At 40.2% G+C, this 24,708-nt stretch overlaps 1 protein-coding gene across 3 annotated transcripts in view; it reads left to right on the top strand.

Annotated features, from left to right (window-relative positions):
- mpp2b (MAGUK p55 scaffold protein 2b) overlaps window positions 1–24,708 on the top strand; it is a 67,283-nt gene that overhangs the window by 21,410 nt on the left and 21,165 nt on the right. For 2 of the 3 annotated variants that reach the window (XM_033611986.2, XM_033611985.2), the window contains one exon: window positions 14,775–14,875. In XM_033611986.2, coding sequence (XP_033467877.1) covers window positions 14,775–14,875 — 101 coding nt within the window. Of the gene's footprint in view, window positions 1–14,600; window positions 14,667–14,774; window positions 14,876–24,708 lie in introns of those variants that run through there. The other variant, XM_078163720.1, reaches the window with a different exon arrangement.

The following is a 24,708-nucleotide window of genomic DNA, read 5'->3' as shown; positions in this document are numbered from 1 at the left end:
AATTCGCATTGCACCTGCTCCTGATGTGCTGGTTCAAGCCTCCAGAGTGTGATGAAGATGAGCAGAGACAGATTAGGACCCAGGGCAGCATGTGATGTACAGGAATCTGAGGCACCAGGCTACAAAGACAGGAAGGGAGACAGCAAGGTGCAGTTAAAACATACCTGAGTTTCTTTAATTTACAGCGAGAAGCCTTATTGTAAACTGAAAGCAATAGAGTGAGAGACAGTGGACCGCACTCTGAGATAAGTAAAGAAAACAAAAGCAGATAAGAAGTCATTAGAAGATGAGCAGCCTGTGTAAAAGCAAGCACGCATTTGTTGTATTGAATGATAATCCACAGATAATGTTTGCGTACACAGTATGGAGTAGAGCATACCATACATTTAATTAATAATTGATGGAGTTTGTTAATACTGCATGGGGCTGCATACTACACACTCACATGTTGAGAGTGTGTGTATCTATTTGCTCAGTGTTAAGTGCTTACATCTATCTGATGTTGTCACATTAAATTAGTTAAGGTTGGAGGCATCATTACATCATTGCCAAGTCTATTACATGTCACACAGTATACCATGTTGCAAGATATCCTGTGCTCTGTAATGTAGCCTGACAAGACAGCGGTGACAGCCATGATGAATCACATTTTCTGTCAGAGCATTTGCATCCTGTCTATCAGTTCAGAGCATGTGTGTGTGTGTGTGTGTGTGTGTGTGTGTGTGTGTGTGTGTGTGTGTGTGAGTGAGAGAGAGGGACGGAGAGAAGTATAGAGAGAGACCTCCGGTGCATTGTACATTCATGGAGAGTAGGTAGGGGGTCATTCATATGCAACAGTGTTCTGATCAGAGACAGCACGCTTGAAAGTGTCAGACTCACAACCTTCAAATAACTCTGTGGCTCTCTCACTTTCACCCCCACTCTCTCCACACACACACACACACACACATTCCCCCACACTCTGATACACAGAACGCCATCAGAGGAATATTCTGTGTGCCTACTGGACTAATGAAGCAGTGTTCAAACACAGATGATGGATCATTGAGTACAGTGTGTTGGTAGGATTAGCCTGTCAAAGATAATCGCTGGGTTTCAAGAGAATGGGACAATTTAATTCTGTTCCAGCAGAGGGTATTCGATAATGTGGCGACACTGGCAATTATTTCGTCCATATCGCACCCTGATGATCTCTGTTTGCTCTTTCATTAACTGCTGTGGGGGAAACAGATGCACAGTCAAAGTCAAAATGTTTGCTTCCTGAGAGTCGATAGGTCGATAAACTTGTTGGTGTTTGTTTTTCCCTAGGGCTGGGCGATAAAGAGAAAATCAAATATCACAATATATTTGACCAAATACCACAACAGCGATGTTGTAGGGTTGACTCTAGGTGCTTTTACAAACTATTTACGCAATGAGATTTTTGATAAATAATCATCAGTTACGTGGATATAAAGACTAAGAGGGTAAAGGCAAATAATAGAGCAGCTAGAGCACTCTGGGAAGTTCAGAAAATGACATGAATTTAAGTCTTTGTAAAACAGAAAATAGACAGTGTGTAGGTTCTGTACAGGGACATATCTTCCAGTTAAAAAGGAATATTTGACCAGGGTACTGTTACAAATGGGATTCAAATTTAATGGGAGAATTTGATTTGCTAAAAAGTGGATGGGCTTAGAGTTTAGGGCGATTCTGTTCAACAGCACTCCACTGCTGAGTGGACGATTGGCTCCAAACACCTTCCTCACTGTTGGATCAGGAGGAGAATAGTGATGGCCGGACCAATTCTTGTAATAGTATTGGTTCCTTCAAGTTGACACATGTAAATATATCAGACCTTTTGAGTTTTGCAAATATGGTGTCAGTTTGGCATTATGGTGCATGCTGGTTCCACAGCTAGTGCTGCCCATCCCACAAAACTTCTCTTCCAATTTATTACCAGTCATCATGTATGAATTTCCATTAATACATTTGAAACATTGAATTTACTGCATCGATACAACATCCCACTTGTATGTAGGTAGGCTATGTAAGTTCAATACAATGTCCCAGAAATGTCACTCACCACAATGTGTCGTTCTTTGAGGGGCAAGTAGCAGGTGTCTCAAATACCTCCACAGCCTTGCGCTGCATTCATGTGGTGCTGGAATAATCTGAAAAATGAGTTCCTAATCATATTTCATGGCCCACCTGATCAGTTTGTTGTTTAAATGCTCTGAGCAATAAAATCCAACATATCTTTTTCTAGCATCAAGGTTATCTCCACATTACACCTGAAAGCTCAGGAACACATCAAAATCAGAAGAACGACTATCAGAGGAGCACATGAATACACCATTGGCCTTGGCTAGTGGAGGCCTCAAGTCAGGTGTGAATTAATCGATTCTCGTTCACTAACCGTAGCAGGCAGTGTGAGCAGAACGCTACGAAAAGCATATCAGAAAAGCCATAAACACTAATTTATTTTTACCCACCAATAGAGGTGGACGAGGGAGAGATGAATGAATTAGACCTCAGCCACATTGTTTTGGAAATTAAAACAAAGGTTTTCCCCTCTGTTAACAAACACACAACTCTTCCTGTCTACAACCCTCAAATGGTGAAGTGTGCTTTTATGACCAGTATGGCTAGCTTATTGCCCAAAGTCTTATTTGATTGGATTAACTATTGTAAGTGTTCCTGAGTGCAGGATGAGTCATCAGACATTTGAAACAGTTTTACAGAGAGAGAAAGACAAGGACTTTGGTGTAAAAATACTGTGATACAGAGTTTTTTGACTCGTATTTGGCATCTAACAAGAGATAAATGATCAATTAAGACAGGGATACAGGATTGAAATATATTTTTCAGGAAAAGACAACACTTACGATATCCATAATCTAAGACGACATCTGTTGATATATCAGTGTGTTGCACAGTTCTAGTTTTCCCCAAAAAATTCAAATGTAATGATTCTAGGCCCAGACTCTCTGTGGCCACAGGGTGAGGTGTAATGGGAGCTGCTGTCCATTTGCAAAATGTCAACAAATATCACAAGTGTTGTCTTCAGTGGTGACCTTCAGCCAGCTAATAAGGCAATCCAGCCCGCCACCCATATCATGCCAGCTTGGAACAAGCATCACCATGGCGATGGGATGGCTTAAATGGCAACTTTAAAGTCCCTCATCCTGCTGATTGGCCACCCCAGAGAGAGGAGGTCAGGGCCGCAGTGTTCCCCCTAAAGATGTTGCCAAATGATCGGCAGTGTGCAGGATTTCTGGATTCTGGGAGAGTTAAAGGCCTTGAACACCCATTGTACGGGTGATTTCAATTATTTTGGCTGATTAGGTGTCATCTGAGGACTGTGCGGGCGTGAACACAATGAAGTTGATTGCCTCTCACTGTCACACTCCTTTTGAGTGAGCTTTATTGAACCTATTAGGGCGGGGAAATGACCTTAATCATGCTTACGCTGTGTTCACATCTTATTATTCAGGTCGTAATTACGAGCAACTGAGTCGGAAAAAAAAACGTAATGTCAGACTCTGAGTTGTAATTCCAAGCTAGAAATAACGAGAATTTGTGAAAGTGTCTTTGACTTTGTGAAACGAACCACAGAAATATCAGTCGACTGAAATACTTTACAACAGTGGCTCCTGACTGGATCAGCCGTGGAGTCCAGATTTCTCCTTAGTCATTAGTTCAAGGTCCTCACAGTTAAATATATTCAGAGTCATACTTGCATTTGGCCATGTTGTCGAGCTAGTTTGCTGTGTCTGTCAAGTAGCTGCCCATCACTCACTCTTAAGAGAAAATAAAATCTTCAAAATAAAAACTCTGTGCCAAAAATTCACTGTACTTCAAAATAAAGTGTTTTTTTTTTTACATGTGTGCGAGTCACTTCTGGTCCATTCAGAATGGACCCACAACCCACCTTTGGACCATGACCCACCAGTTGGGAACCACTGCTTTAAAAGGAGCTATATTTGTTTGTAACTTGTTTCCAATCTGCTCCAAATACCAAACACCTCCTGAGTCATTAGAAAAGTCTTGATAAGGCATTCCTGTTCTTGACATTCTGCCAACATCGTGTGAATGCATCATGATTAGCACAAAGAGTTTGTGGACCTCACATAGTTCCCAGCAGAGCTCCAACCAACCTCCACCTGAGCAGAGGACTAATCAGCCACAAGTGAAAACACCTGTGGTGTTCAGGACCTTTAAATGCTCATACATAATATTGATTTAAACCCTATTCTCTTGGGACTGTATTACCTGGAACCCCTACTAATTTGTTATAATTTCAGAGGTCGTTTGTCTTAATCTCAACCCTGTACAAATCTGCCATGTCTATAATTTGTCAAGTAGAAATTCTGCCACACTTCACCTGATGTATTTTGCCAAACACAGAGCTGTTGTGATATTAGTCGCGTGCGTGTTGACATCTCTGTAATTTGGGGTCGTATTTGATTGTTTTTTCTGCCTCTTTCCTGTTCGAGAATTACAGAGGCTGCATTGGCAATTATAAATGAAGGTTTTGACAACATTTTGGGTGCAGGAGGCTCATCTCACTACAGTATGGAGACTGGTAAAAGATAAGATGGATAATACAGGACAATGTGGGGGAAAGTTGGTAATGTTTGTTTAACCCACTGCACTTCACTGCTGTGTAGTGTTTCTGTGTTGTGAAAATTGGAGTAACAAATGACTGTGCGCAATATTTCCTGAGGAAAATATCAGTGAATTCAAGTAAAATACAGACGTTGCTTATCCCTTGCACATGAGGTCCCCCGGTAATACTAGTCCCGTGCCAATAGGGCTTTAGTTCCCATCAAGAGCTTAAATCCAAGCTTAGCAACTGTACATTAAATGTATGCATCTGTCTACAACTGTATTCGTAGAGCAGAACATTCAAATACTGCAGTTTTCTGCTGTCCATAATTATGCTAATCAGATGAGAGGTATTTATTTGAAGGCAAGCCTCACATGGATTGATCACGCAAGTACATTACACAATGGATGTGCCCACACATGCTTCACACAGCGTTCTCTGAACCTGTCATGATGAGCTTGTGTTTCCAGTGACGCTCCATGAGGAGGATGTTGACTTTATTATTCTGAGTCGAGCACTCATACGCCAGTGCAGCATTCATATTCTAGCTGTAATAGTTGTAGTCTGTACACTCAGAAGAAAATACTTCAGACTGATTGCAGTCTGCAAGGACGTCATGGAAAGAATCAAGCACCCACCATAAGGACAAATTAATCATATACTTCAGTCATAAATGATTAATCGGTTCTAGTATACACAATGGAATATACTCCAGTCCAATATAATTCTCCACCACAGTCATAGACATCCATCTTTAGCTACCTGAGGGATTGATAGTAATTATATTGTGCTGGGGAGCAGGGAGCAGAAAAAAATCTAATAGCAACCTTAAAGTATTTAATAATGTCTGTCAAGGCCCGAGAGTATTTTATTACATAGAGGTGACTTTTGGCAATTTGAAATGCTTTGTGTCATCTGCAACATGCTCTTTTCTGTCATTTTAATGGAGTGACGAAGAAATAAGACTGCAGTAACTTCCAAGGGTTTCAAGGAAACAATGAGAATATCAATGAGTTTCTTAAGAAGAAGGCTGCTCAAAAATCTGGCGGTGTTTTCACAGGACAAAGCAGGTGTTATTACTGCCGAGTCACTCTGCACACTGAAAAGCTTAACATTGACCTTACCCATTGAAAATGCCCTGATTAATCACCAGCAGGTCTTTGCTGCGACTGACTTTCAATGTTCTTCTCAGTGTAATTCTGGCTATACAATGAATATTAAGTCCATTTTCCAGACTGAATTGTGTTTTGTAGTAAAAACATGATGATACATATTAGGTACTTCTGAATGTATTGTCCCTCATGGTGCATTGAGAAGCCTTCTAATACAGGATATCTAAATTATCCAAAATAGTATAAATCAAGATGGTGGGATGAGTTTTCATGGTTGCACTAATCCTTCTGAGCATCCATAAAAAGAAATCAATGCGTCCAAAGTATCTGAATTGCACACAGCCAATTTTATTGTCTTAGATTTGAGTCAAACAGATTTTCATCAAGGCAAGCCAGATACTCAGAGAACAGATAGTCGGCTATAGGGGAAAGAGGTGTGAGGCTATTTTTGTAGGAAGCAAAACACATATTATATTCTGCGTATTACAAAGCATATTAATATTAAAGCAGTATTTCACTGCTGGGAAGATGGTCTTGACATAAAACTGGGCTGTCTGCAGTAGAAGGATGTGAATACTTTTAAAACTGGTGCTACGTGACTGGAGAAAACAGAAGAAAGGGGCTGTGGCATTTGCTTTTGCTCAAGAGGTAGAAAACCTACAACTACCAGAATGCACTGCACTGCACTGGACCAATAAACGCTCTCACTGGTGGGTGATGTAATGTTAGCTAGTTTTATTTGGCACAGGAAACAATATGGTAGCAAACAATCCCATATTACAGTTAAATACTAAGCTAAAATATGTTGAAGAAAGTTCAACTGTTTGATCTCAGTTTTTTCAGCCTTCGTTTTTACAAAACAGGAAACGGTATGGCACCCGCTTCCCAATTCAAAATGTTTTGTATAACAGCTAAACAGTGCACTAAAATATGTTTCTGAAAACATTTTAGGTGCGAAATAGGCAATACAGAACCAGAATCTTGGTTTATATTTGATCAACGCTGCCTAGTTTTACAGTATGATCAGAGTTTGGTCTGAGTCAAGAAGGAAAGAGAGGTGTCTCTCTCTCTCTCAATCCGCTTTTATACTCTTTGTGTCCATGGTGGCGGGCATCAGGCGGGCATATGAAAATGCAGAAGTACAATCTGTAGTTTGAGCAACAACCCTACAGCTGGCAAAAATCTGGGGCGCTGGTAAGATGGAGGAAGTTTACCACAGTTCATTAACACATACTGTTCACATTGTTATGACACAAAGCTGGTTGAAAATTGGCAAAAGGATCCCTTAAAGCAGTGGCTCCCAACTGGTCCAGCCACGGGGTCCAGATTTCTCCTTAGTCATTATGGTCCACGCGCTTTAATACATTCAGCATCATAATTGCATTTGGCCATGTCTTTGAGCTAGCTTGCTGTCTCTGTTAAGTAGCTGTCCACTCTTTAGCAGGAGACGGCATTTCAAAATAAAAGCTTTGTGCCAGAAATTCACTGTACTTAAAGATAAAAGTGCATTGACACATTCTTGACATTCGTGAATCACTTGCGGTCCATTCAGTATGGACCTGCGACCTACTTTTGGACCGCAACCCACCAGTTGGGAACCACTGCCTTAAAGTGTTTCAGTTTGAGAATATTGCAAAGTATTAATATTAAAGTGGCTATAGTTGGTATTTTTGTTTAAGTTAATCAAATGACAATGTGAAAAAATGTGATAATGTAAAGTGTCACTTGTACGTTTCATGGAAAACAATTCTGCTCTTCTTTTTCCTGAATTAAGAAGATTAATTAAAAATTAAAGCAGCAGCTCCCCTTGGTTTTACTTTGCTTTGTAGGGAGTTTCAACTCATTGTTTAGCTGTCCAGTCTGTAACTGTACTGTTTTGGTTCAGTCTCACCGCCCTCACAGTGTTGTCTTGCCTGCAGCAGGGAGCTGTTCTCAGTGACAAAGCTCTAAAAACTGTACCTACTGCACACTACCTGCTCAGCCCCAAACAGACAGCCACAGTTAGAGACTAGCACCTAAAGAGTCCCTCAGGAGTTGGTGTAAACCAAACACAAACAACACCCACTGTGCTGGTCTGCACATTACCTGTTAATATGTAATTATCTTTCTTTCACTAACCACAATTCGTCTGTTTAGAGCATTTACTGTATTAGCATTTTAAGAGAGTTTATTTATCTCAATGAATTTTAGCAGACCAGACTGCTTTGATTACCAAAAACAAGAAGTAGTCAGCTGCGTACTATACTCCTCTGTGTTTATATTCCCGTGAGGATTCAGCATGGAGAAACACCAACACAACCGCATCTCTCACATCTCCTCCTCCCCCGGCTCCCCTCTCCATCCTCTCTGTGTTTCCCTAACCTCCGCTCCGTAGCAACAGAACAACCTTCACTAAGTGCTGGCTAAGAGGTTCGTGTTCCCCCGCTGTGCTCTAACCACAAACAATAACAGGCCAGATTGTTTGGCTGCCTCTATGACACTGAGTTTAATTGTAACTCTCGGTGGAGGTGAAGTCGCGCTTAGATGAGACTTTAGGAGACAAAAGCACCTTTTCATTCAGGGTTGCTTGTGATTACATGTCCTCTGCTGTCGTCATGGCAAGGAAGCTCTTATTCTGGTAACCTTTGGTGAGAGGCGGTGGAGGAGGCCACCACAATGTGTTATTATTGTAAATTTGTAATCAGCAAAGCAGCATTGTACCTTCAGGTTTTCTCTCAAGCTGTATTAACAGTGAATGAATCATTACCAGTTCTGTTGGCGTCTGTAAATGTTGGTTTTCTTCTCTAGTCATTAACTTTTGTAAACATCATCTCAGTCTCTTGGGAACTTTTGATTCATGATTATTTATCTGCTCTACCGGGACTCCTCCTTCAGGAGTTTCCCCCTTAAATTCGGTAGTGAAATACTGTGAAACAAGACCTTCCCAAGCATGAAAAGCGCTTTAAATTTGACATTTCCCTTGAAGAGCACATGACGTACATGGAGCGGGTTCAGCCTGTCTGCACACCTGGGTCCCTTTTTGTGCTCTTAAGCCCTCACCTGCTAAATGGAGTTCTCTAATGGTATCAAGTTACAGCGTGTGCAGTATAGGGAATTTAGATTCAGCGGAGCGAAAAATGACTTTCGCCTGAGCTCTCACCTGTAAAGAGGATGAAAAAAAACAAATGCAAATGTCTACATGCAACTTTGAGGCTGATAGGAGACATGAGCTGGAGAAAAATCAATAGTGATAAAAAAAATGCAGTTTGGTCTTGGCTTCAGTTTTATGTGAATTTTATGCAGGTTTATGCAAGGGAGGATGGCTTTGACAGCAGCGGTATACAAGATGAAATACTCCACCTGAATACTAAAGAGAAAGTTGTTTTCAAAAGAAAGTTGCAGTTGGAAAAATAGAAAATAAATTATCGGATTTTGGCCTGACATTCAGACCTCCATCCGTCTGAACTTTTGACCCGCATGACCAGTCCACTCTTGTCTTTGCTTTGATGCTTGTCAGTGAGAATAAGGAATGTAACCCTATTTATCAATACATGTAGAGGGAAGAAAGGCAGAGAGACCCAAGAAGGAGGACAAGTTGGATTTTTAATGATCTCTATGAATAATAGAACGACCCCAGGCATACTTGGAACTGGAAAAATAGCTATTATTCTCGGTCCCTTTCACACCTTCTTGTGAGTCCTTTGTGATTTCCAAGCATTGAGATTATCACAGAATACATTTCCTTTTTCCTGATGTGTTTGTTCAGGTGTCAATGTTACCACGATTGTTCCATCTCAGTGGGGCTGTAGTGAAAGTGGAGGGGAGACCATGAAAATGTATTAAGACAGCATGTGGCAGAAAGTTATGAAAATATTGAAACAATGAGAAAAAGGGAGAAAAACTAACTCCACACACGTCTAGGCGAAGCAGGACAAGCTAACATCGGGAAAAGAGCCGATGTGGCAACAACGCCGGCGTACAGTTGCGGTGATTAAAGAGAATTATGCAGGACCTGTAAGCCGAGCCTGCTGGTCTGATATTCTCTGCCAGGCGCAAATCTGGCAACTCTCCTGCTGGAGCAGAGCCGGTGTTCGAGGGAAAATAGAAAAAAAACAAGACTTCACTGTGGAAGACTTGTGCAATTATTTATTTAATTTACTTATCAAATTATTCAGAGAGAGGGCGGATGGACTGTGTAATCATCAAGGTCGCCTTCCTCTGGCCTTTTTGCCTTTTATGCCTTTCTGTCTTTTAATCTTTTTCCTGAGTGACAGCAAAGATGAGGGTAGTTTCATGTCTTTGTGGCTGTTTGTATACGGATATACAGTAAATGCGCATGTAAAAATACTTCCAAAACACCTCAGAAGAAGACCAAAAATAGTTCCTGCTCCCTCTCAAAATATCTATTACCTCATCGCTCCTCTGTAAGCATCTTAACAAAATAAAATCTCCCACTGTGCTCTGCTGAGCAATAGAAACATAAATCATCTGCCAGCTTCTTGACAGACCTGAGCTGCACACAGAAGCACACACTGTGTGTTGTTTGTTAACCACGACTGCTTCTGAAACTCACAGTTCATATTGTTCAAACGGACAGGAGGATTGTGTGTGTGTGTGTGTGTGTGTGTGTGTGTGTGTGTGTGTGTGTGTGTGTGTGTGTCAGAGTGTGTACCTGTCTGTCTGCAGCTAATCTAGTAAATTACCCTACCAATCAGCCTCATATTTAGTGTGAACACGCATGACTGAGTGCTCAAGGACCCCTGTGGTTTTGGTGATTCACAGTTGTTGAAAAACTGTTTTCCTGACTTTTTTATACCGTCACTGCCTGCTAACTCTTCACTCCTTCTAACCAGCCAGTAGGGGCAGCAAGTTTTCCAGAAATTGACTTGAATAAAAGCATGAAGCCTTACTGTCTGTTGCAGGCCACACACTGGCCATCCAGAGATAAGTTTGGGTTTATTTTGTACTGGAGCGTCTTCAGATTAATTCCATATACCTGAAATGTGATCCACTAAAGTTAGACATGATGCGAGATGTAAATCCTCATTTTTGTTATATTCACCACCTGGAGTGTTTCAGAGGTGGAGCGTTTTACCTGCCAAGAATTTGTTGATTTGGTCTTTTTTTTTCTATTTTTACACTAAGGGTAGTCTCACTCACCAGACCTTTCTCAAGAAAAGAAAGGTCTGACTGGGCTGACTCTCACTTTAAGATTGGAGAAAAAAATGCCCCGGCTGCTTGTATTTCTTTCAACCAGTCACAATTGTTCTTGGCGGTGCCTGCAAAGGTGCGCTTGCAAAAATATTGCCGGGGGAAACAGGTTTTGGTGTAACACGCCCACAAAAATATCGCCTACAGGACGCGAACCATGGCAGAAAAATGGCTACATCCCCGCAAGATCAAACACCCCAAAAGGTAGTAAAGGACATGTTGAAAACTCAGCTTCACTTCAGCAGGTGGCTCGTTCAGCCCAATGAGAGGCTGATCTATGCAGCGAACTTCCGCCCAATCAGACTACACTAAGGTTGCTTTCACACCTGCCCTGTTTGGTTCGGTTCAGTGGAACTCAAGTTCATTTGCCCCTAAAGTGCGGTTCGTTTGGGCAGGTGTGAACACAGCAATCGCACTCAGGTGTGCACCTAAACAACCGGACCAAGACCTTCTTGAAGAGGTGATCTCGATCTGGTTACAAACAAACTCTGGTACGGTTCGTTTGTGGTGAGATCGTGTTCCAACCTCAATCCAAACCAACTGCATTCGAATTACACATTGGGTTAAACATGAACATGTTAGAGTCCTGGAGGATTATTAATGTGCGCCTCCTCCTGTACTGCCTGAATATGCACATTCAGCACATCCAGTGCATCAAAACATTGTTTTCTAGTTGGAGCCGCGCCTCGTTTTCACACTGTATGGTTTGACTAAAATGAACAATGACAGCAATATAGTACACAATGACCAGCGCTAAATTCAACCTGCGTAGTTGGCATTAGAAAGTGTCACATTTATCTGGCAAGTGTACCTCCTGGATTTTCCCCGTATGGAAATTCTGACCAGTCAAGAGCAGCTTTCTTATGCAAGACATTTTATCTGGTCTGCTTATAAATGCTGCCATGAGAACACGAACCAACTCTAGGCAATTATGCAACTTTGTAACAAAATTAGTCCCTGATTCAGACCAAAGTGAACTCTAGGTCTGAAAGTACCCTAAGTAATTAAGTAAGCAGCTAGTGGGTTTCTTTTTTGTCTGTGCAAGGCAACTTTATTTAAATAGCAGTGACAAAGGTAATTAATTGTGTTTATTGTTATTTCCTACTTTGTTCTGCTGTAGCCTCCAGACAAAGCTAATACCATTAGAAGTCTAGTTATGAGCGACATTTATTAAAGATTTCTGGCGGATTTAGTCATTAAAAAATATACATTCATCCTCATAATTATATTGTATATATTTTATTGACACTTCTGCTGGAAATACAAGAGAGGCTGTAGGCAGCTATATTGTAACTTACAGACGTTTGGCGGAGATTTGCCCTCTCCTGAGTGCACTTTCCTAGTTTTTAAAATCATTTTTTCTTTCCTAACCTTTGCTTTTTTACTTCTCTCTAGAGAAACACACACTTGAAACTGTGTTTGTTGATGAATGGGATCATTATATGGGGATTAGAGAACATTTTTTGTTGGAGTTGATAGTGTTTGAGTTCACAGTGTAATTGTGTTGTTTATTGTCAATAGAGCAGCTTCAGGCCACTCATCAGTGAAACCAAATAAAATCATGCTCTGGGTTAGAGACTTATTCATGATCCCAAACAGTCACAGGTCTCTGTTTTTTCACAAGACAAATGTGAATGCTTACCCTTAGTGATATTCTGTGTATCACTGAAAACTTTAATCACTGTCTGATATCAGTTTATTGGTTTACAATAGACCATAGACTCTATGGCGCAGACAGTCATTGTCCCCAGAGGATGAAGCCTGTTGACCTTGGTGATTGCCCGACTTTTCCTCTAACGCCACCAGCAGGTTGACATCTGTGTTTTTTAGTGATGTGTCTTTACAAGCGTTGGATGGATTGCCGTGAAATCTGGTTCAGGCAGTCATACTCAGGATCAGTTGTAATCACTTTGGTGATTCCTAAACTTTTCCTGTAGCACCGTCATCAGGTAAAAATTTGATTTTCCCCCATACTTAAGTCTTTCTACAGATCATTGCAAAACTAATAATTGTATCACCTGCTTCAGCTGTACTTTGTGTTTAGTGCTAATTAGCAAGTGTTAGCATGCTTACACATTAAAAGAAGATGGTTAAAGTGGCAAACACAGTGCCCACTAAACATTGTCATTGTGAGCATGTTGCCATGCTGGTATTAGCATTTGGTTCAAAGCACTGCTGTGCCTAAGAATAGCCTCAAAGAGCCACAAGCGTGGCCGTAGACTTATTTATTGGCTTTTATTCCTCTGGTCATTTTAAATGCATGGCGATCTGTATTAATGTACCTGGACCCAACCATTTATCTCATTTTTCCTGTAATCGTGCACATGGGACTTGTTTTTAAATACTCGCTTGTTGGCTCGCACCTATAACTCAGCTCAATAGGAAGAACACAGATATGCATTTCATGCTGGAACATACTGTGTACCACAGAGCGACTGTAAATGCTTCCTGTGGTGTAGTGTGAGCAGTGCTGCATGCAAATCTCCACTTAATGTCTTCAGAGTAAGATGTGTCATATATCCATAATATAAAATAATACTTTAAAGTATGCACAGATTGTTTTATTCAGGCCATTAGTGTACAGTAGAAAAAACTAATGTGCTTCATACCACCAATAGGAAACAATACAAGATGTTTTTCAGGGATTTATTATGTTGCATGAGCTGTCATACTCTCATGTTTTATTTAATTATACATGATAGGTAACTTTTGTCTTGTCATTTTCTTCTGTGAAGGTGCAACATGTTGAAAACATGCTTGAAATTCGTCCAAAGAAAACAGTTGGGACATAGTCGTCTTACACAAAGCTAATTATCAGCCTTCTAATTGGACCATTCACCTCTTAATGCCCTGTTATGCCCTTATTAGGACATGGGGCCTATGAAGTGGGTCGTGCAGGATCTGTGGTGGATCACCCATTTGCTTGCACTGTGAAAATTAAAAGCCAGTGTTGTATATTTAGCTCTGGAAACAAAGACCTTAGTGTCTGTTGAGTAAATTATAGCAGACAAATGTTCCCTGTGAATAAAAATGCCCACTCTTCTGACAGTCACGTCTGCAGTGATTAATGCCTGCTGGTAGGTGATTTCAGCGTGTTTGGTACCTTAATGCGTCACATTCCAAGTCGGTGAAGACGCATTGAAGCTAAGACTGAACTTTTCCCGACCTTCAGCGAATTGTCGACGTCCCCTTGCATCGGCTGATTGATCGGCCGTCTTTTTGATTGATGTCTGTGGTTTAGAAGTGTATTATACATCTCTGAGATAAGGCTGTGTGCGCATGCATGTGTTTCCTTTATGGGCTTATCATCAAGGCTGCTCCATGAACCATAAAAAAAATGATTTAAAAAATGCAGCATTGATTTGTGCCATATTAAAATCAAGTTTAATCCAGCCTGCAAAACAAAACACTGTAGTTTAGTGCAGGCATACGATCTGATATTGACTGAAAAAAAACCCTGGTAAAAATGTTTATTTTCTCAGCAACATTGTTGTTAAGCATCTGTGTGTGTGTGTGTGTGTGTGTGTGTGTGTGTGTAAAAATGTGCGTAGGAGGGAGGAAGTTGGGAGTTGCGAGAGAAAGATACTGTCGCTTCTGACAGACATAAGAGGAGGGTGACTGACAGAGGTGAAATTGCTTGGTAAAGGATGTGAGGTAGCTCCCATCCCCTCTTCCTCCTTCCTCCCACTCACTTTGCCTACAGCCTCCTCTCGTTCAGCCACATAGTGTGAACTACTGTAAATGCGCTCCCTCTCTCTGTCTCTTTCATTGAGGTGATCTTTTCAGTCTATTTCCCCTGGGTAACTGTAGAATATGGGGGGGAGTAGAGTGAAATAACTCTGTTTTTCTCTTCTGCTTTTTCTCTGTGTGTGTGTTTATAGCCATGCATCAAGCCCTGGACACACTGAGTGACAGCACAAGCTCCACGACTGCCAATGACCTGGACCTCATCTTCCTTAAAGGCATCATGGAGAGCCCAGTGGTGAGAACAACTTTATACTGTAAATGCATGAGGAAATGTGTATATGTGTGTGTGCCACGCAGTAAAGGACGGTCAGAGCTTTTACTTGGATTGTGTCCAGGGATGGACGGCCTAATGGATGAGTCAATAAGAAAGGCCTTTAATGTAACTAAAGGCTAGTTATATTAAGTTAGAACCCAGTTAGTGTATCAGCTGCAAAGTTAAGGTTATTTTATGCATGCCAATTTACAATTAAAATGCAGTTTGTAAAATAGCAACGCAGTCTTGCATTTAGCCTTTTACAACATTAACATTAAAATTTGATTTCAACATCATCATTTGCATGTGCCATCTCCTGCATTAACGCTGACACGTAACGGATAACAAATCATTATGTTTTCACAGTGATTTGCATGCGTTATGAGAGGCTTTATTAAAATGATATTTCAAAATGGAAACTTAAAATTCACACCCATTATTACATTTAAAATTCAAATTTCAGCTTGCAATAATTATCCTGAAAAGACAGCTTAAATTCATCAAGTGCAATCACATTACCATGTTAATGGTCTTGCTTCATTGTTTTCTCATAAGTTAAAAATGCAAATTAAAGATATTATTGTCACTCAGAGTCATTGTGCACAGGCAGCAAAATCCAGATCAAAACCCAAATGTAAGGAGTCAAACAGGGAGCCTTTTTGCTGCTTAGTCCTCTCACTGGACCTATTGTTACCAGGCAATACTGATTTCAAAGGCTTTGAGTCCTTTCATAACCTTTGTCAGTGGTTTGATGTGTCTGAAGCCATAGACGGTTTCAAATAATGTGTGTAGCAACTGTGATGTTACCCACTAGTTTGTGGACTTCTGTTTTGCAGCCTTGAGTTTGGCGTTTTAGCTGTCACTAAGTTGTTTTTTTGGAGCCAGAAGTGACCATATTTGGACAAGAGGGTGGGGATAACCCTAATGCTAGCTGCTAGCTTAGTTAGCACAGTGCATTTACAGCTATGTTTAACTTTGACAATGCTAGTCCTAGTGCTAATTTTTGCTAGCGGAAAAACAGGTTTAAAACCATTAAAATGAAATGTACTCGCAAGAAAAATTTAATATGCAACCCATTAGGGGGGTCTTTTAGTACAGCTAAATGCTGTACAAGACTTTTTTAAGCAACCAAAATGTTGAAAACACTTAAGTAGTGACAGCTACGCCTATTGACCGAATTACCGTGAAGTTGCTCTAACAACAACAATCACTTCCGGGTAGAAAACTGGCAATTGATTACAATTATAGAGATAGGTCAAATTGTCAAACTTGTTGATTTCTGTTGTCTTTTTCAGCTGTAACTGTAACGTTTAAAGATATATAGTTCAACACAGTGGTCTGACATAAACATACAATTCTGCTTTACTTATTTTATCTACTTTGTTGCTTTGTTATCATGTTTGATATAACCATATATATAACCAAAAAACATATTTAGGAATAAAAAAACAATATTCGTGTACACTATATTTGAATATTTGCTCCGCTTTACCTTACACACTAAGTAAGACACTGCAACTCAGTAATTTATAACTTAAATAGCGATTTTTTTTTGGCAGTGGAGTCTGATGGCTTTGATATGATGGCTTCAGTTATCCGTTAGAAAAGACTATCTGACAGAAAGGTAAAGTGTTAAAAATATTCTAAATACCTATAGTGAACAATTAAACTGATATTGAAGTTTTTTGGTGGGCTAACTATTTGAGGCAACATCTGCTCAGTGCCATTAGATTTACATGTTAATTTCTGCTGTAAACTTTGGCATTTTAACATGGGTGTCTATGGGGATTGACTCAGTCTTGGAGCCAGCCTCAAGTGGCCGTTCAAGGAACTGCAGTTTTCGACACTTAAATGTCGGCTTTATTTTTCAGTCCCTGAGGTTGCCATTTGATAGGAGCTAAAATCTCAAGGGCTTTGATTTTGAAGTCCAGACTTAGTGGGGACAAAGGATGGTTGCCATTAAAGATAGCTCACCTCCTCATCCCTCCAAGTTACAGAGAAGGTAGTTGAGGATGGATCTATTTTTAATAGCAGGCATAATAAAGAGAGCTGCTGATGTTGATAATGAACAAACTTAAACCCAGATAATACACACCTCTGGCTTGTGGAACTGCTGCTGGTGCTAATAGTGTGATGAACCCATGGGCTTTCTATAAGGTTGGATAAGTTCACTGAAGGACATATTGAATATGCTACTTTTTAGAGTTTTGGTCACTGTAATCATCGGAAAGGGTTTTCATTTTGATACAGAAATACTTGGAAATACTTGACATATAACAATATTTATTTGGTGGAACAACACAGAGAAAACGTCTTTCTTTTTAAGGGACTGTTAACATTTCCACTGTTTCCCAGCTGTCAGTCATTTTAACAAGGCAATGCAACATTTCTATTGCCAATCAGAGCAAAAGATTGAAATAGCAGTCAGTGAGCAGCACAGTTACCCCTTGATATGTTTGACAGGTTGACAAGTGCGGGTGGAGCAGCAGCCCCTGTGATCAATGGAGAATCCAGGAATGAATGGCAGCCATTAGGTTTTACACGTAGTCATTTATTCTAAAAAAAAAAAAAAAAAAGACCTGAATGCTTTAATTGAATATATCTTTATGTGGGTTATAATAATACAGAATTGAAAAAGACTCACTTGCACATTATCCATGAGATTTTTGGGGTGTAATGGTCAGAGTTGGGTATAATGCGTTACAAAGTAACACGTTAGAGTACTTTGATTACTTTTTGCAGTAACAAGTAACCGAGTTAGTTTGCTGTTTGAGTAATCAAATACTTAAGTACATTTTCAAACAAGACTTCAGTTACTTCCGTTACTTTTAGAACGCTGGTCCTTCAGGTCCGAAAGAGCAATGGCTGTCGTTTGGTTCTAATAACAGAGATAACGTTAAACCTATCAGTCTGAAAGAAGCCACGGAGCTTTTGGCTCGCTACGTGGTCGGAGAAATACTGCCATTGTCTACGGTGGAGTCTAAATAGGTGGAGTAGGACTCGCTGACAGACATATTTCAGACTCAGGACTTGCATTATGCCTGGTACACGCTACACGCTGGTACTCACCAATTATCCCCGGTCGTCTTTCACGGCGTGTGTGATGTCATCGGGTTATTCTTGTCCAATTTTTATTACTTTCACTATTATTTGAGTCACTGTGTCTGTTCATGTGCCAGCCGACATGTTGTTGTAGTCGCCTAAAAGCGTCAGCAGATGGCAGGAGCTACATTTGAAGCGCCATACATAATCTATCAAGCTACTGTATCTTCCACAGGAAGTTCTGACAAATGTTTCAGAATAAAAGCCTATTTAGAAAATGGAGGGATTCTCTCAGCCGAGGTTATAAGGGGCTTTTAATTTGAAACAAGTGTTGAGTTTGAAATGACGGTGCGATATTTTAACTTTACAAAGACAGCGGAACAGATAAAAAGTAAATACATAAACACACATAGGGATTAATAAATAACGGACCGTCTATAATGTAGTTTGTTTCAAATGAAGCTGGGAGCCTCTGCAGTTGTGGTGAGTAAAAGCCCCGCCGCTATTTGTTAATGTTATTACTTTATGTCCGACCGTGAGGATGTACCATTGTTTGCTAGCTTGATGCTAATGACAGTAACGTTAACTCAGCGGGTTGACAAAGTGCCTCTGCTGTTTCACACCATCATTTCCCCCTTTTACTCTGTGTGGTAACATCCCTAGAGGAAATATTAAAAATGCTGGGGTGTTGTTGTCATACAGTTGTCTACGGCAGCAGATCGTTCTGTGTTTCTACTTGTCAAAGTGACGGCTGTGATGGGAGAATTGGATCTCAGTGAAGGGCAAGTGGTCCATAACTTTAATTTTGGAGACAAAAAAATGTAGGCTTAGCGTCCTGTGGTCCATTGCCCAATAGGAAATGTAGAATACTCAAAAGTACTTTAAAAGTGCTTGAGTTACTTTTCTCAGGGAGTGACATTGGAAGTACTTTTAAAGTAATTGAGTTACTTTACTCAGGGAGTAATGCAGTAAAGTAGCTGGTTACTTTTTTAAAAAGTAACGCAGTAACGTACTTTGATTACTTTGAAAGTAACCCTTACCCAACACTGGTAATGGTACACTAAAAAAAATGAAAAGTACAAGGTAAATGGGGACCACAGATTTTCATCAATACATATGTGGCACCTCCTACTAGTCACTGTGCATTATCCTCTACAGTGGCAGTGGAGAATATATAGAACCAGCTGCACCTTTTAGTTCAAAATAGTGATACTAAATACACACTGCTACAGCACTTGTATCACAGCACCCAAGAGGATAAAAAGGGTTGCCATACTACACAGATGTACTCAATGTACATGCATTGTTCTTTTTTGTGTCTGCAGCGTGTATATCTGTAAGATTGAAGAAGATACATTTTCAAATCCATGTTGCATTTGTGCAGATTTCTCTTGGGCAGTTGCCCAGACGTTGGATTAAAGCTCGTCCTGGATAGAAGCGAATCAGTGAAGTTATTCCAAGAACACTCAGACAGGGCTGACAAATTGTCTTTTGTTGTTTTGACTGGTCTCAAAAACTTTTCCCGGAAACAATGATAAACGCAGGTAAACAGTAAACCTATTAAAGAATATATTCACACTTTTCAGACCTTTCAGACTTATTTATTCACCCTCTGCTTCTGTCTTTGATTCTGAAAGTTTTAGATGTCTGGAAACAAAGACAAAGTTTGACATTTTTCATAGTTAAATAAAGCTTCGCTGCAAGCAGTGGTGCTGTATGAGACAAAACAGAATCTATTCCAATATGTAACACTTTTGTAGAATTCCAGTAATATCTTATAGAGCTGATTTATGTCAGTACAATCAGTTGTTTGTTACAGGTCTCGCCACAACTTCTGGACTTTGACCTGAAATCCTTAAAATTCTCTTCTAATTAGACCAGCTTGTGTATCAGATTGCTTTGCTGGATTAGACTTCAGTGGCTCAGTAGGGATTTGATCCAAAACAGAGTTCAGAGTTTAATAATTGATTGAAAAATGGTCCATGTCCTGATTCAGATAACTATCCCCAAACCCTTCCCGTTTTTATGCTGTTATGGCTGGAGACATTATGCTCTTGGCTTATCTGTCTGTCCATTCATCCATCCCATTTCTTGTGAATGCAATGTCTCAAAGGCCTTGAGCGAATTCTTTCAAATTTGGCACAAATGTTCACTGTGAATCAAATTTAAACAAATAAGAATTTGGTGGTCAAAGCTCAAAGGTCAAGGTCACTGTGACTTAGTCTGTTGCATTCTCATAAACCCAGTATCTCACGAACACCTTGAGGGAATTTCTTCAAATTTAGCACAAACATCTTCTTGGACTCAAGGAAGAACTGATTAGAATTTGATCATCAATGGTCAAAGGTCACTGTGACCTTGCGTTCATCTCATTTTGTGAATGTGATATTTCATCAATGCCTTGAGGGAATTTCCTCAATTTTGACACAAATGTTCACTTGGACTCACGAATTATTAGAATTTGGTGGTCAAAAATTAAAGATCAAGGTCACTGTGACCTCACATAACATGTTTTTGGCCATAATTCAGAAATTCATATGCAAATAATGACAAAGCTTCCCCTACCAATGTCTAACACAGGGGTGTCAAACATACGGCTCGGGGGCCAGAAGGGGTCTGCCAAAGGTTCCAATTCGGCCCACTGGATGATTTTTTTTATTGGTATACTTTATTAATCCCCGAGAGGAATTAATAATTGCACATGTAATAGTGAACCACCTGTGAAGGCTAAAAGGTGCCAGGTTTCAGGAGCAAGTTAAACAGTGAGAAGCTTTCTTTATGTAAAATGCTGCTTCAGAGGTATTTCCACCCCGACCATGATACAGTTCTTTTCTTTCACTTTAGTTTGGTGTGGTGATGTCAAGATTACTGCCCAGAAGTGGAAATGTATAGAAAAATGCCAGTGAGTAGTAGACTGTGTTGCATTTATTCCTCTGAAGACATCACAAGCTATTTGTCATGTGTTTTGTAAATGGATTAGCATTTTAAAAATGTACTTCTTTTTGTTATTTTTAGGATATTATGTAATGGTTTTACTGGTCAGGCCCACCTGCGATCATTTTAGACTGTATGTGGGCCATGAACTAAAATGAGTTTGACACCCCTGGTCTAATAGGATATAGTGATGAAGTGATGGCATTTTTTATCCAAATAGTCAAACGTCTGCTTCCCTGTGACATCATTATGTTCTGCAAAAACACTTTTCTGGCCATTTTTCAACTTCCTAAATGAGGAACAGAAGAGGACACATTTGGTCAGGTACTGACTTGGTGACACTAATCTTGAAACTGCCTTGACTGAATAGATCTTCTGTGCTGCCCGGGGGAAGATGTGTGTGAAGCGTGCATGTTTCCACAGACATGGATGTAAACTGTAACGGCAACTTGATGGAGGCATACAACTGCAAGGTGGTAATACTAGTTAAGCAGAGACATCCACCTGCTATTTTCCCAGTATTCCAGTGTCATGATGAGTGATTATGCCTAAACAACATTTACTCATACAACAGTTTGTATGATATTGAATGTATTAATACCCCATGAATAACGTTACGTGCTTAACATCAAGTTGTATACTCAATGTAAAGTTAAGAAGATTAGGTTTAGGAAAAGAAACATGGTAGTGAAGTAGCTTAAAATAAGTCAAAGTTCACACAGGACACAAACACCAGTCTCCTGGGGGAAAGTCCTCTGTTGTTTGACCCACCCACTTTACTCCTTACATGGACTTTCAGTTTTTATTCTTACTTCTTGACTCCCATCAGCACATTGGTCACATCATGGCCATGGCAGCCTTCCAGATTATGTGGGTTATTCGCCAATTACTGGCTCATGATTACACGGTTTATTTATGAATTCTGGTGCATTACCTTTCATAATATGTTCAATAATGTTGGATACCTAAGATAAACCAAGCATGGTGTATATTTTTCTTACAATGAAGACTTGGTGAGACTTCAGCCAATTCCCCCAGTATACTTTCTGCACAGAAGTGAGTATTTAAATGAATTTTCTTAGTTTTCCTTATGAAAGTTATCCCAACTTGTTCTCCATATTCACATGGAACAGAGTGAAGCAGTTGTTACGGAGTACAGCTTTTTGAAGTGAAGGGAGAAGAGTGAAAGAGCTTAGCAGTGGCAGACAGTCTTTTTCAGAGTTTACATTTTTCTCTTGTCAGTGTCTTCCCCTTCCACTTTTTGCCAAGAGCAAAATGTCACATAACTTTTAAAAAGTGTGGACTTTTTCAAAAGCAACAGGAAGAGAAGGAAAAGGTACACGGCTGTGCACTACAAAAGTATGAAAAGTAAAAAATGCAGAAATGCAGTTCACGTCGTGTTCTGAAATTCATTCTCTGCCTTTCCTTTATGCTGTCAACAGTCATTAGTATGGATTACCACATTTATCTCTCTAACTTTGCACAGTCAGTGTACGCTGAGTTGAGCTGAGGTGGAGGCTGTTTGTGGCCATGGGGTTTCGCTGTCCAGAGAGATGAATTGGTCTGCAGGGCTACCTCTCAGTCTCAGACAGAGCCAGAGGTTGTGTGCTGTGCAGTCTCTCATTCAGTAATTCAGAGGCAGTTCTGTTCAGGAAATTTGGAGATGGACTATCCACAGGGAGTAGTAAGGAGCACTGCATCAAACCCCTCCCGTATTGCTGAAAGCAGAGCCTCTTCTGCTCCCTCCTATCCCTATTTCTCTCTTTGTTTTTGGTTTCTTTTCACTAAAGACTGATTGATTTCCTGTATGTGTGCATGCCGGCGTCTAAGAGCATGACACTGGCATTTGTACTGTGTGTCTGAGAGGGTTCTTGGTGTATTGATGAGCTTTCCCATAAAAGATTAATCTGCTGATGCAAGCGAGTAAAGACGCCTTGCTTAAAAATGTGAAAAGGATTTCCAAGATGACCCCACGGTTGATCAATAAACGCTAAAACAAACTATCATTTAATGTCCCGAGGGAGAGGGCAAGGGTCCATGCTTGTGTGCATATGGCACGGTGACTTCATTGAATTGTGCTGATTGCACTGCAGAATGATGCAATCAGCACAACCTGCAATTCCATAATGAATGTGAATGATGATTAGGCCCACAATGAGCAGATATTGACAACAGGAGCTATCATCATGCAAAAGAGCTTCCATAATGCTTGATTATTATACTCAGTAATAACTGTGGCACTGTCTCAATGCTTGGCTCCATATCTAACAGAGCAATCAGGACCGTTTTAGTATTTAGGACAGCCAAATGAGCTGCTTTTAGACATTTAGTTACGTACCTTGTGCTTTCAAAGCTAACTTCCAAGCCATCACATGTCCTCTCTGCAGGCTTTAAGTGACACTCCAAGGGTCTTTGTGAAACAGTGCCATGTGGCCTCCCAAACAATACATTCTTGCGCTATACAAAACAGCTTGTGCAAAACAACTTAGGTGTAATGAGACAAGCGGTCAAGTCCTCATAATTATTACCCCATTTGCAGCCAGCTATTGACATTTAGCTGAAAGTGCGGGAACAGAAATCATGCATAAAAGCTTGTCTTCACATGCTGTAGTACACCATATCTAATGTAGCACTTGGTGCTCACCATGTAGTAACAGTCGGCTTTAAAAGAAAATCTTGATGCTCTGAATGCTGAATGCTACTGAGTGATATATCTCAGTGAAAGCCAATGTGAGAAGCTGTCCATTACATTTACATTATTTAAAGTGGCATTAAAGCCTTTGTAACTTTCGCTGTATAATATCGACCAAGGCCATAAGTAAATTACAGGATAATGGCCCGTGCTAAAAATGTAGTGTAACAGTAAGGACAGGAGTCATACAGTTTGTGACCTGACTCAGTGATGTTAGTTACACAGCAAGATATCATACCATGTCATACCAGACCAAGTAATGCCTACCTAACACAAGAAGACTTTGGAAATACTTTTAAAGACTAAAGTCTAAAGAAAATGTGAGTTTTTAATTGCAGACTATAAGAATTTTAAAGACTGGGGATCTTGCAGGGTCACTATAACTAGATTCCTTTTGAGATCATTTCCCATCCTGCTCCTGGTTGAAAATATTACACCAAACTCCCTTTAAGAAATACGACTTTCACAGTTCTGTAAGTGTTCAAAAACACATAATTCTGGAAACACAAGATTAAAGGTGTCATATGTCGACAGTATTCTTGTCAACTGGCATCAGTATAATCTATAAATATAAACTCTATTTGCATACAGTCTACATTTTGGATTTTGTCGTCTCAACTCATTACCAGCCTCTGTGTGTTAGCTCCACTATTATAGTGGTTGGATACCATAGAAATAAGTGGCGAGCCGTTTCAAAGATTAAGATGTCTCACTAAAATAAGTACCGCTTTGTGAATCAGAAACACGCCAAACTAAACACTGACCCTTGTTCACTCCGCAACTCCCACCGGTCTCTCCTCCTCTCCACAGACCAAGAGAACCGAGACTTGTTTACATTCTTGCACCTCCCTGGGGTCCCCTCCATGTGTACTGACTACCCAAGTGGCTTCTTGTTTGCTGCTGGTTGTTGACATGTTCATGCCATTGAACTTCAGTAGTTACATGAGCCAAGACTAAAAATGTACAATAATATTAAACATGGTTGATTTTGTTAAAACGTCAAGACGAGAAAAAGACCTATATATGTTCTATGACCGCTTTACACTAAATGGTGGAGATCATGGACGCGCACACCAACTGGGAAATAATTTTTTTAATTGAAAAATTGTCTGTGACTGTGAAATTGCTTGAAAAGTAATTTGGTGAA

This window comes from Epinephelus lanceolatus, chromosome 21, assembly GCF_041903045.1.
Source record: "Epinephelus lanceolatus isolate andai-2023 chromosome 21, ASM4190304v1, whole genome shotgun sequence".
NCBI classification, from domain to species: domain Eukaryota; kingdom Metazoa; phylum Chordata; class Actinopteri; order Perciformes; family Serranidae; genus Epinephelus; species Epinephelus lanceolatus.
The sequence above is the reverse complement of the archived record's forward strand: the minus strand, read 5'-3'. Positions and strand labels throughout refer to the sequence as shown.